The sequence below is a fragment of the Ovis aries genome, chromosome 1, assembly GCF_016772045.2.
Source record: "Ovis aries strain OAR_USU_Benz2616 breed Rambouillet chromosome 1, ARS-UI_Ramb_v3.0, whole genome shotgun sequence".
Lineage (NCBI taxonomy): Eukaryota > Metazoa > Chordata > Mammalia > Artiodactyla > Bovidae > Ovis > Ovis aries.
This window is the reverse complement of record NC_056054.1, coordinates 17,321,516-17,333,508: the sequence shown is the minus strand read 5'-3', so window position 1 is coordinate 17,333,508 and position 11,993 is coordinate 17,321,516. Positions and strand designations below refer to the sequence as shown.

Sequence of the window (11,993 nt, the reverse complement as noted above, 5' to 3'; positions counted from 1 at the left end):
TTTTTACAACTGCTTTTTGGAAGAGACTCTGATGCTGGGAGTGATGGGGGCAGGAGGAAAAGGAGATGACAGAGGATGAGATGGCTGGATGGCATCACTGACTCGATGGACGTGAGTCTGAGTGAACTCCGGGAGTTGGTGATGGACAGGGAGGCCTGGCGTGCTGCGATTCATGGGGTCGCAAAGAGTCGGACACGACTGAGCGACTGAACTGAACTGAACTGTACCATTGTCGCCAAGAGTTGGACACAACTGAGCGACTGAACTGTACCACTGTTAAGTGGTGAGGCCTTTGTTCTGCTGAGTCCCTTGATGTGTTTGCATATACAAATTATCAGAAGTTGAGGACAGCTGAACAGCTTTTTTATAATAGAGTAAAATGACCTGGAGTTTCCACAGCAATCTGAGAGAGGAATAAGGACAGTGATGGGAGGAAAGAAGGGCAAGTTAGTTCCACTCCCTGATGAGACCCCTCCGCAAGATTCACAGTCTCTCGAAGGGATTTGAGCTGTACAAATGCCTAATGTGACAGGACGTTCCAGGGAACTCATAAAGGTGCTTAGTTCTGTGATTAAGCAAATAGAGACAAACAAGTGATGAAATAAAATTGATATTTTATGGTAAGACAAATTTTTAAATAAAATTTTTATTTTCTCCTCTCCCTCCCCTTTACTGTGTTATGCGCCTGCACTGACCAGACCTCATTTGGAGATAACATTTCTTCTTAATCTCATCAAGGGTTATAACTTTCTGGGAGAAAACCTTCCTTCTTCATCTTGGAAGGGGCCATGATGACCCATGGCCCACTGCTTGCTTTGTACACACAGATCTGGATTGTGTAAACTGTCAATAACACTTAATGCACAACCCTCTATCTCAAAAATTTATATAACTTTTCTTTGGCCTCTAATGGGTGGAACGGTTCTCGGAGCTTTCTGAGAGGCTGTTCCTGAGTCATAATCCTCAGTATGGCTCAAATAAAATTTTCCATTTCTTTCTTAGATCGCCTGATTAATTTTTTGTTGACACAGAGGATTACACAGACCACAGGAACCTCAGGCATGAATGTGATCATGCTATCTCTTGGCTTTAAAATTCTCTACCATCCACAACCTGAAATTCTTTATCCTGGCATCCAACACCCTTCAGGACCCAGTCTCCAACTACCTTACCAACCTCATCTTCTCACCCAGGACAACCTTCACTGCCTCAAATATTTCACTGTTCCCTAAAACACTAAAGCTTTCCTTCCATCAGAAATAGCCTTCCTCTTCTTTAACTAGTAAACACTTACTCATTCTCCAAGACCAGATTCAATCCTCTCAGCCTTCTCCTCTCCTGTGAAGAGTTTAGGCATCCTGCCTGTGTTCCCCCAGCACCTTGTTCAGAAGGGAGTTTCCCTTCCTCTGAGTTCCTAGCAGGAAGGACTGTCCTATTCCCTCCTGGGGGCCAGTGTCCAGTACAGGCCAGGTTAGAGCCCTCCCCGGGGCTGCTCCCACAGACCCCTGGGCACGACTGCGAATGGCACCTATCATCCTGCCTTGGAACGCTGGGTTTAAGTGCCAGTCTCCCACAGTCAGAAGGAATGACTCAGAAAAACAGAGTAGGAATTACTTTTTTTGAAAGGCAAATTTACACTTATAAAGGAAATCTCTATTTGTGAGGGTGTCTCCCTCACTGCACTAGGAGAAAACAACTAAATAGAGAATCTTACTGATGGGGAAGGCAGACACTTAATCCGCATAACAAACCTTAAGCTGTTTACCCTGCTCTTCCTGGCAACCTCCTGGAACTGGCTGGCTTCCTCACCCTCACCTTTATTTGTCTTTGGCTAAAGATGGTATTTAAACTGCTGGTTTAGGCCAGGTAGGGCTTCCCAGGTGGCTCAGTGGTAAAGATCGCAGGAGATGTGAATTCGATCCCTGGGTTGGGAACATCCCCTGGAGAAGGAAATGACAACCCACTCCAGTATTCTTGCCTGGGAAATCCCAGACATAGGAGCCTGGTGGGCTACATGGGGTGGCAGAGTTGGACACAACTGAACACATCAGCCCACCTAGGTGAGTTCACTCATTTTCCCTGGGTGTCTCTCAGGTTTGTGAGATATACACATGAATAAACTTGTTTTCCTCCTGTTCATCTGTCTTTTGTGACGTGGGTCTCAGGCAAGAACTCTGAAGGGTAAAGTGGTAGTTATTTTTCACCTCTTCCTGGAGGCTGCTCCCTCTCCCATCACTGGCCTGCTACTGCAGGTGAAAGAGCTCTGCAGCCTGTACCCGTCTGGTGTCTCACATGAGGGTTGGTGAAAATTAGACCCAGGGTGGGAGCCTCGGGGCAGTAAGCTGAGGCCCGGGACAGTGTCCCAGAGCAGAGGAAAGAGTCAGCTTCTCAGGGTCCAATGAAGAGGAAGAGCAAGCCCTGGTTGTCCCAGGGTCCCAAATCACCCTGGGGACTAGAGCAAGATGTTGTACTGCCCAGAAGACAACCTACTGGGGAGGGAGAACAAGGAGCCTCACAGGGCTCCAGCTGATCCCTGTTCTTGTTCAGACCTCACCCGCAGCAGCCTGGCCTCGGCTCAGTACACCCCATCTTCTCCAGGAACATCGATCCCTAGGCCAGGCCAAATAACCATGACAGAGATGTGAAAGACCATCCTCTGGGACAGGACCCCTCTAAGGAGTAGTGGGACCTGACAGGGAGTCAGGGTCCAGGGGCAAGGCTCAATTACTATGTCATTAAGAAGGCCTTAGGATCAGGTCTGGGTTGGTTAAAATCCCAGGTGAGCCACCTAGTGGCCACATGACCTTAAATGAGCAAATTACTTAATTGAACTGAACCTCGATTTCATCGTCGGCAAAATGGCAACAATAATTACCTTGCAGAACTATGAAGACTTAAAATTAGGATCAATAGTAAATGCTGTTATAATCACCATTTCCCAATACCCAAACCTGTGTAGGGCTGGTTCCAGGCCTATCTTCTGGGCTCCATCAAAAGCAATCCTGCAATTTGCCTGCACTATGGTGTTGTGAGACAGAATGGGAAAGAAGTATTGTTACCCAAATCGTAATGGGGTGACGTCTCTCTGTGGACTAGAGACCAGGAAAATGCCTTGATTCCTAGGAGTACTGGATGGTAGGTGGCAAGACCTGCAGGTAAAGGTACATGTGGGTCTCTCCTTTCATCTGGGATCTCATAGCAGAAGGAACCCAGAACTTTCAGAGCATAAGGAGACCAGGGGTGACTGCCTATCCCAACAGAAGTCAGGACCCATGAGCTCTGGCTATGGCTGTGTTGATGTCCCTTAGATCTTTCCTATCATAGAGGAGAGTTCAGGGGTCAAGGTCCTCCAGTGCTGAAGGAAGAGAGGGCCTGTACATAGGCTATGCGTGCTCAGCTTTTCCCTTCTCCACACCTACCCACAACATCTCTTCCCTGCTCTGGATCCTCTCAGGAATCCAGTTAGAACTCCGTTAGGTGAGGCAGGGAGAAGTCCCTGCTTCCTGACACGTAATAGCTGCTTCATAAATGTTGGTGGATGGAACTGAATTGCATGCATGCTGATGGGAGAGGAAGGGGCTTCATGTGAATTCAGTCCAGGGGCAGGGAGGCTGTGGGTGGTCACTACACAAGGATCAAGTGCCAGGTGTTGATGGGAGCCCCACCCTTCCAGGTTTGCCTGCTGTTGAAACCTAGCAGCCACCCCACACTAGAAAATACAGAAGCCATATCCTCACTGTCAGTACTCCTAGTAACTAGGAGGAAGCGAGAGGAACAGAATGGGGACGGAGGAGAGAAGGGGAAGGGAGAAGGGAAGAGGAAAAAGGAATGAAGAAAAGGAAGTTAGCAAAAAAAAAAAAAAAAAAGAAATCAGAGAGTGAATAGGCTAATCAGAACTCAATAGCCTGGACCAACACCAAAAGAAACGGGTAAATGAAATGGGCCAGCAAGCTCAAAGCAGGTCTTACTGGCAAGACTCCAAGTCATAGCAGTTGTCACTGAGGCTCTGGGTCTGGAAGGTTAATGTTACCGAGCTCCCCAGACTGAGAGACCAGCAGACCTAGCTTGGTAATGAGCAAAAATGAAGAGCTGGCCTAACTGGAATCCTAGCTCAGCCATTAAGTCAGGTCATTCAAACCCTCAGCATTTCCTTATCTTCAAAATGGGGATACTGCTACTTTACACACTAATCATGCATATCAGAAATAACTGGACCTCAGTAGGTGTTAGATGGCAACTTCTAAGTTTTATTTTTGGCCACATGGCATGAGAGATTTTAGTTTCCCAGCCAGGATCAAACCCGCAGCCCTGCAGTGGAAGCAGTCTTAAACCACTGTACAGCCAGGAAGTCCCTGGCAACTTCTATTATTAGGGAGCAAGTTATACATACAAGTTGGGTGACTGTATGTTTAAAATACTTTGTATGAAGATTTTCAAGGAGCAGTAAAATGTATACGAAATAAAAGTGCTTGGTAAACTAAAAAGGACCCTACAAATATCAAGGAATTGTTTGGAAATCATCTTTTATGGTTAGAAAAAATAAAGGCACATCCCCTCCTGGGTGGATGGCAGGATCCCATTGTAGTCAGGTCATCAGCTGTGCCAGGCACATTCTGCCAGCTGGTGACAGATGAAGAAGGCCCCTCACTCTGGAAGAACAAAACCCCAGAGTGGCCAGAGACGGGAGTCTTTTGGATTTGTTGGAGGAAATCTGGGTGAACTCTATAAACTTTAATGCAGAAAACACTGAAAACTTGCCACATGGAGCCAAGCCTTCAGAAGGGCAGGAAGCCAGGCCTGACCTCTACCAAGCTGTCCCAACCTTAGGAACTAAACTGCTGCTACTAACGGCAAAGACTCTCTCTAGGTTCATCTTGTCCCACCCCTCAGCCCCTATTCCAAGTTACTATCCTATTTCCTAGGCACAGAATAGTGTCAATCAACTATCAGTCTAAGTTGAAAAGGTTCTCATGCTTGGCACTGACGTCCCACAGAGCAAAGGGTCTGGGACTGTCTCAAGAGGCCGTGCGCTAGCTCCCGCTTCTAGGAAATCAGCTGGCCCCAGGCCAGCTCCCTGAGTGGCTCCTCCCTCGGAAGCCAGCAAGGTGAATGCAGTGAAAGAGCGTCAGCTCAGAAACAAGGGGGACCCAGGCGTGAACCCCGGCTCCACCAGCATTCCCATCCTGTGACCACAGCAGGCGATTCCGCCTCTCCTCACTTGTCTCCTCCACATCTGCCCCTGCAGCTGCTGCAGCACTGGATGAAGAATGGGAACGTGGCTGTGGCCTCCAGGGCACACAGCAGACGCTCAGTTACTACCACTCCCCCCTCTCTCCCCTTCCTCCTCACAGACCTCAGTCAGCTGCTTCCTTCCGCTTTTCAGAGCAGTCGCCCATTCTTTCTTGAAATTCAACTCCCTTCCAGAGTGGTGGCAGTGCAACCATCTCCCCACCTCTTTGATGCCCCCAAATAAGTACACAGGCCCTTTTCATTAAAGGGTTTTACTGCTAATCCTGGGGAAACAGATGCACGCTGGGCTGGGGGTGACAAGTCACACACCTGAGGGAATGTGAAGGTCCCTGGATCATGGCTCCTTGAGGGTTTCCCTTTCATTCCTAAAGTAGGACCTCAGACCTCTTCTCCAGGCCTGGGAAGCCCCTTCCTCCCTGGCCAGCTGAGGCACAGCGGGCGCACCCCTGCAGTGCGCCCTAAGCTCAAGCAGTCCATATACAATAGAGGCCCTCCAGACAGTGATGCTTATCTCACAGGAACTTCCTTAAAGGCCGGGGAAGGTCACCCTAAGGATATAAGCAGGTACTAAGCCTACCCTATTTCTTTCACCTCAAGATGAAACTAAGACAGAGTCCTCTGACTATCTCTACCACAAGAAATTGGCCTGGAAAATGTAGATTTTTACTCAGAGTCCCTTCTCTGACTTCCTGGAGATCCTGGCTTCAGAGGCAACAGAAAACCCTTCTCCAAAGTGGGAGAAGGGCTTGAGGTCAAGGGGGCAGCAGCGGCTCCTAAAGACCTTTCTGCGCTAGGCTGGGGCCCCTTGCCCTGTCCTTGCTCCCTCGGCCTCTTCAGCTGGACTCTCTCCCGGCCTGCTCCCCCCGGTGTGTTTTCTGGTGGCGGATGAGGTTGGAGCTGCGGGAGAAGTGCTTCCCGCACGCGGTGCACCGGTAGGGCTTCTCGCCCCTGTGGGTCCGCTGGTGCGCCCCGAAGTTGGAGATGTCGCTGAAGGTCCGCCCGCACTCGGAGCACTCGTAGGGCCGCTCGCCCGTGTGGGTGCGGTGGTGCACGCCGAAGCTGGAGCTGTTGCTGAAGCTCTTCCCGCACTCGCAGCAGATGTAGGGCGCGGGCTCCAGGTGGGTCCGGTAGTGCACGGCCAGCGCCGCGCTCTGGCCGAAGCTCTTGCCACAGAGGTCGCAGCGGAAGGGCCGCCGGCCCAGGTGGTCCTGCTGGTGCGTGGTGAGGTCCGCGTGCCGCCGGAAGCTCTGCTCGCAGTTGGGGCACTTGTACTGCTTCTCCTCCAGGTGGATGCGCTCGTGCCGGATCCGGTTGGAGCTTCTGGAGAAGCTCTTACCACACTCGGAGCACTGGTAAGGCTTCTCGCCCGTGTGGATGCGCTGGTGTGTCCTCAGGTTGGAGGTGTTGTTGAAGGTTTTGCCACACTGGACACATACAAAGGGCTTCTCATCCACCTCGGGCCTCCGATGAGCGGAGAGGTCCTCTGGCTCTGCAGCAGAGACAGCGACTTCCTGCGTTGGCTCTTCTGGACCGGGCCCTTGTGGCCCCTCCGACGGGCTTGCCTGCCCAGGCTCTTTTTCCCCGTCCAGTACCTTGGAGTCATCCACTCTCCATGGCTTATTACCCCGTTCCCCTTCCTCGGGCAGGTGCTGTTCTGGGCTCTGCTCCTTCTCACTGCCCATCTCTGAACCCTGAGAATGAACACAAATGGCCAACACCTTTATTCCATGGGTCAGGCCAGCCCCCAGCGAATCTTCTATCCTGGGTTGATTCTGTCCCAGTTCATGATCCCTATAGAAAGAACCATTTCATTCCATTAACTGGAATACTCGGAAGAATGCCTTTACTAACTTTCAAGTGACAAACCTCCACAGATACATAAAGAAACCCACCAGAGCAAAAGGAAGGCCCCCAGCTTTGTCCACCCTCAAAAGATGTTATTTGTGAAATTTGCATAATGTCACTTATCTTACTACCACACTAAACCAAGACAGTCTAGACTAATGCACCTGCAAGTACAGGACCTTCCATTAGGGGGTGAGTTTGATTTTTCTAACTAAGTTAACAGAAATTCCCATTCTGTTTAACCTTTTCTGGAAAAACCTTCCTTACAAGTATCCCTCTATCTGCCTGCTTTCAAACTGAAAAGAACAGAGCCTCTAAGTCCTGAGGCTCTCCTACCCACTCACAAGGCCCAGCTCTGCATCCTCTCAAGTGCTCTGCCACCCTCCCTTCCTCATCTCCCCACAGTCTAACGAATAAAGGGGGACATCTGGGTCCTCCAAGACCCCCTGCAGGTCTGCCTGGGCAGTGCCCACTTCCACTCATACACCCCAGAGAGCAGCGCCTACACACACAGTCTCACACCACACACACAGTCATACTCACCAAACACACACAGTCACTCTTACAACACACGTGCATATCATGCAGTCACACGTACACAGCCACACACGTACCAATCACACACACCATACACAGCCCTCCCATGCACAGAACCACATACATGGCTACACAACCACACACCATACACACAGCCAGCTGTACTCTCACACCAGTCTCACAGGCACACACTGCCCCCCCTGCCCTCCTGCCCCCAACACAGTGCCCAGGCCTATTGTGCACACGTCAGTAGGCGCTCGCTAAGCCACACAGACTCCTTTAGAGTCCCTACAGGCACGGACGGCAAATGAGGGGGAGAAAGACTGACAAGAGGAGAGCGGTGTTTCCTCAGAACCTTGAGGAAATAACGGCACTTCAAAAGGCAGAGCGGACTGGTGGAAATACCGCAGAGTGACATGAGCAAGGGGATGAGGGAGGCGAGCCCAGGCTACGATGGGACACTGAGGACGGTGAGTGAAAGACTGGCAATTCTTCATCCTTGTGGAAAACAACAACAAACAATAATGGAAGGGACACCAGCTACATTTAGGGCTGGATCCCAATGGTGACATACACTGTCTTTACAACTCTGCAAATTACTCAACCACTCTGGGCCTCAACTCCTGTATCACTGAAATTGTGATACCAACTGACACAGCAGGACTGTTAGAGGAAATGCCTACCATACGCTCAGTGTAAACTGTGGCACGTACTAGTCATTCAGTACATGACAGCTGCGACTAACTGTTGAAGACACTATATGCTAGCCCTGTAAAGAAGGCAAGAATGAAAAAGATTCCTTACATGATCGTGTTAGGAAAGGAAAAAATTCAATTAAAAAATGGTACAGTGTATATAATCTAAAATATGAAACATGGACAGTACGTTAAATCTTTAAGGAGTGGGGTGGGGGGGTGGTTAGTAAACTTTTTCTGTAAAGGACCAGCGAATATATATTTAGTAAATATTTGGGGTCATAGGATCTCTGTTGCAAATACTCGACTCTGCTGTTGTATCATAAAAGCAGGCATAGAAAATCCGTAAATGACTGGGTGTGGCTGTATCCTAACAAAACTTTATTTCAAACAAAAGAAAGCAAACTATAATCTACCAATCTGTTAAGAGTGTTTCTTTTTTCAAGAATCTAGGTAAGTAATGTTTAAAAAAAAAAAAAGCTGCTTCACTTTCAAAACTGCAAAAAAGAAAAAAATCAGAAACTATTCCTTGATACTTAGTCACTATTTTCTGACCATCCCTTTAAAAATTACAACCCCTCCAAAACAAAAAGTTAAAAATAAAAATTAGAACCCCTTTCCCCACACTCAGTTCCCCCTTGCCCGATAGCATTTCTCACCTTCTAATGATCTGTTCTTTATGTCTATTATTTAGTATAAGCCTCCCCCTGCAAAACATAAGTCCCATTAGGGCCAGGTTCTTTGCTTTATTCATTAATGTAAACCAAACTCCTAGAGCAGTGGCAGTCATACACAGAAGATCCTTAATAAATATTTGCTGAATAAACTGAATGAAGACCAGGCCTGTCTCCACAACCCATTTCATGCTTACTTGTGTCTATTCTCACCCACCATTCCTTAGCAATCTCTTAACTCCTGCTCACTTCCTCCTTTATGCACTCACAGAGTCTTGTACTGGCTTTTATGGTGTTTTATCTGTTTACAAATCTGTTCCCACTATTAGTTTATAAGCAACTTGTGGGCAGAGACTGGTCATTTTGGTAATGTCTCCAGCACAAGACCTTGTGCTCAAAATTTTTTAAGTATCAGTGAATGGATATGACCTTAATTTACCTCCTACTCCTGTCCATCCCAGCTAGGGCTCCAATATCTCTCTATGCAACAAGCTACACGGCCTCCACTCACTGCCAACCCTACTATACTGAGAATCCACAATATACCAAGCTCTGACTCTTCCCAGAGCTGAATGCTGGGTTGAATAAGAAGACTTAAGACTATAGTCACCACCCTAAAAGACTTTATGGTACAGTGCAGCGTCATGGGCCACTAACTCCAAAAACTGTCATACATGTGTAGAAGGTTAAGTTCCAGACGAAGCAGGAAACTTGTAGTTTGCCCAAGGGCAATGAGTGGCAGAGCTGGGAGCCATGCCCATCGCTCCAAAGCCAGTGCTTTTAAGCGCTACACCAGTAATAAATACAGTCCCCTGGGAGTTCTGATGACACAGGCATATCTCCCTGAAGAGTTCAGGGATAAGCAGCTTCGTGGAAAAGGCCGTCTTTGAGTCAGGACTTGCAGGATGGATGAGCAAGACTGACAAAGATGGGGAACCCACCATCTACTAAGACAGTGCCAGGTAAAGAAGCATTTCCATATCACATTTCAGAGATTTGGGGAAAAAGGGACTCATGGGGTTTGACTTACCAGGAGGTTCAGAGGTACAGGGAGGGCCACAGGTGGAAGGGACTGAGACCGTGTGGAAAAGGATCCAGATCTAACAAGTAAGAGCCAAGAAGATGGGGCTGGTGATCAGAGATGCTGAAGGCCAAGGGCCTGGGTTAGATGGAAGGGACCAAGCTGGAAAGTGGTCTGAGGAGCCTTTAGGGTCAAGTCAAGACTTGGAGGGAGCTTGGAAATATCAGGGGAAATGTGTGAGAGCACTGCGAACTGAACGGGGGTGAGGGGATGGATAAAGAGTCAGAGAGAGAAGAGGACCAAGAGAGTCAGAGGGTCCGAGGAGACTGGTCAGGGTGGGAACCCGACCCAAGAGGCTGGGTTGTGTGCAGCCGGGCGGAGTCTGAGGTTGGAGCGTTGTAGAGGAGCTAAGTTCAGAGCTGCCGGGCGGGTGTGGGGCCGGAGGGGTGGGAGAGAAGGAGAAGCTGACCCCGAAGATCTGGTCAGTGGCAGCGGGACTGGGTACTCAAAGGCAAACAGAAGGGCGGGAAGGCAGGGGCTTGGAGCCAGACGCTGGCCGTGCAGGCCGGGGGAAGGGGCCAGGAGTTGGGACGAGGGACCACAGGGCCCCGTTTGCTCCCCAGTGGGTCCGCGGAACAAAGCCACAGCCCCAGCTGCCCGGTGACAGGAAAGGGACTAAGCTGAGAGCTCCCCGCGAAGCCACTAGCACCTCCCCACCGCGACCTCGGGCCCGACCCCAACCCACCTAGCTCCAGCGTCTCGCGGTCAGGAACAGTACCGCCTCACTGAGCTGGGGGGCGGAGCCGGAACCGGAACCCGGAAAGGATCCGCCCTACCTCTTCAGGATTGGTTCCTGAGGATTCCCTTTCCTTTCTACTGGCTGCCACAACGCTAGAATCCCTGGCGTGGCCTGCTGGGAGTCGTAGTCCTGTGGAAAATAATAGGCTCGGAGAAGAAATTTGAGAAGTTTAGAATTTAGTGGTGGAGACTGGATTCCCTTTAAGGTCGAGGGCTTCCTGCTGCACTCCGGCGTTAAAAGCCCAAAGTGCGGGCCACCAGTGTGGGAAGCAGTAGGCTACGTAGCGCTAACCTACATGATCTGCTGCTGCTGCTAGGTCGCTTCAGTCGTGTCCAACTCTGTGCGATCCCATAGACGGTAGCCCACCAGGCACCCCCGTCCCTGGGATTCTCCAGGCAAGAACACTGGAGTGGGTTGCCATTTCCTTCTCCTAGGGGTCACGAATTCAGAATTTCTTCTTCACTCTAAATTTGACACCCTTGGCGGCCCTGTAGACATCCCCGAACCCAGAATCCCGCGCCCCACTGGAGGTTTATAATTTAAAGTCAAAGGATTTGGGAACTGGAAAGGAGTCTATTTATTTATTATGCAGTATAGTTAGGGGGCTTCCCTGGTGGCTCAGAGGTTAAAGCATCAGCCTGCGATGCGGGAGAGCTGGGTTCGATCCCTGGTTGGGGAAGATCCTCTGGAGAAGGAAATGGCAACCCACTTGAGTATTCTTGCCTGGAGAATCGCAAGGACGGAGGAGCCACGGGCTACAGTCCACAGGGTCGCAAAGAGTCGGACATGACTGAGCGACTTCACCTTTCGTAGCTGATTTACAATATTGTGTTAGTTTCGGGAGTGTAGCATAGTGATAAGGGGCTAGTTGTTGTCTACAGATTATATTCCATGATAGGTTATGTCAAGATATTGCCTGTGTGCTACAGTAAATACATGTTGCTTATCTATTTTATGGATACTAGTTTATATCTGTTAATTCCGTACTCCTAATTTATGCCTCTCCCTGAAAGGGAGTTGAAAGATCAACTAATCCAATACCGTTATCGGAGAAGCTAAACATTCCCTGGCCAAGGAACCACCTCCAGTTTCCCGAAGTCCCTGCAGAGAGATTTCTCTGAGTGCTACTTAGTTAAACTTGACTTTTGTTCATCGATTCAGACACAACAAGA

At 49.4% G+C, this 11,993-nt stretch overlaps 1 protein-coding gene across 5 annotated transcripts; it reads right to left on the bottom strand.

Moving 5' to 3' along the window:
* Positions 1–597: 597 nt before the first annotated feature.
* On the bottom strand, positions 598–10,809 carry ZNF691 (zinc finger protein 691). 5 transcript variants are annotated; one of them, XM_042246744.2, is made up of 4 exons: positions 10,768–10,809; positions 10,032–10,101; positions 8,987–9,034; positions 598–6,941 (listed from the first exon to the last, which is right to left on the bottom strand). In XM_042246744.2, the coding sequence occupies exon 4, from the start codon at positions 6,930–6,932 to the stop codon at positions 6,084–6,086; it is 849 nt and encodes a 282-aa protein (XP_042102678.1). In that variant the 5' UTR covers positions 6,933–6,941; positions 8,987–9,034; positions 10,032–10,101; positions 10,768–10,809; the 3' UTR covers positions 598–6,083. The 5 variants fall into 5 exon arrangements, with proteins under 5 accessions (XP_042102678.1, XP_011969290.1, XP_011969450.1 ...); XM_012113900.5 differs by lacking the exon at positions 8,987–9,034 and having other exon boundaries at positions 598–7,041; XM_012114060.5 differs by lacking the exon at positions 8,987–9,034.
* Between the last annotated feature and the right edge of the window lie 1,184 nt (positions 10,810–11,993).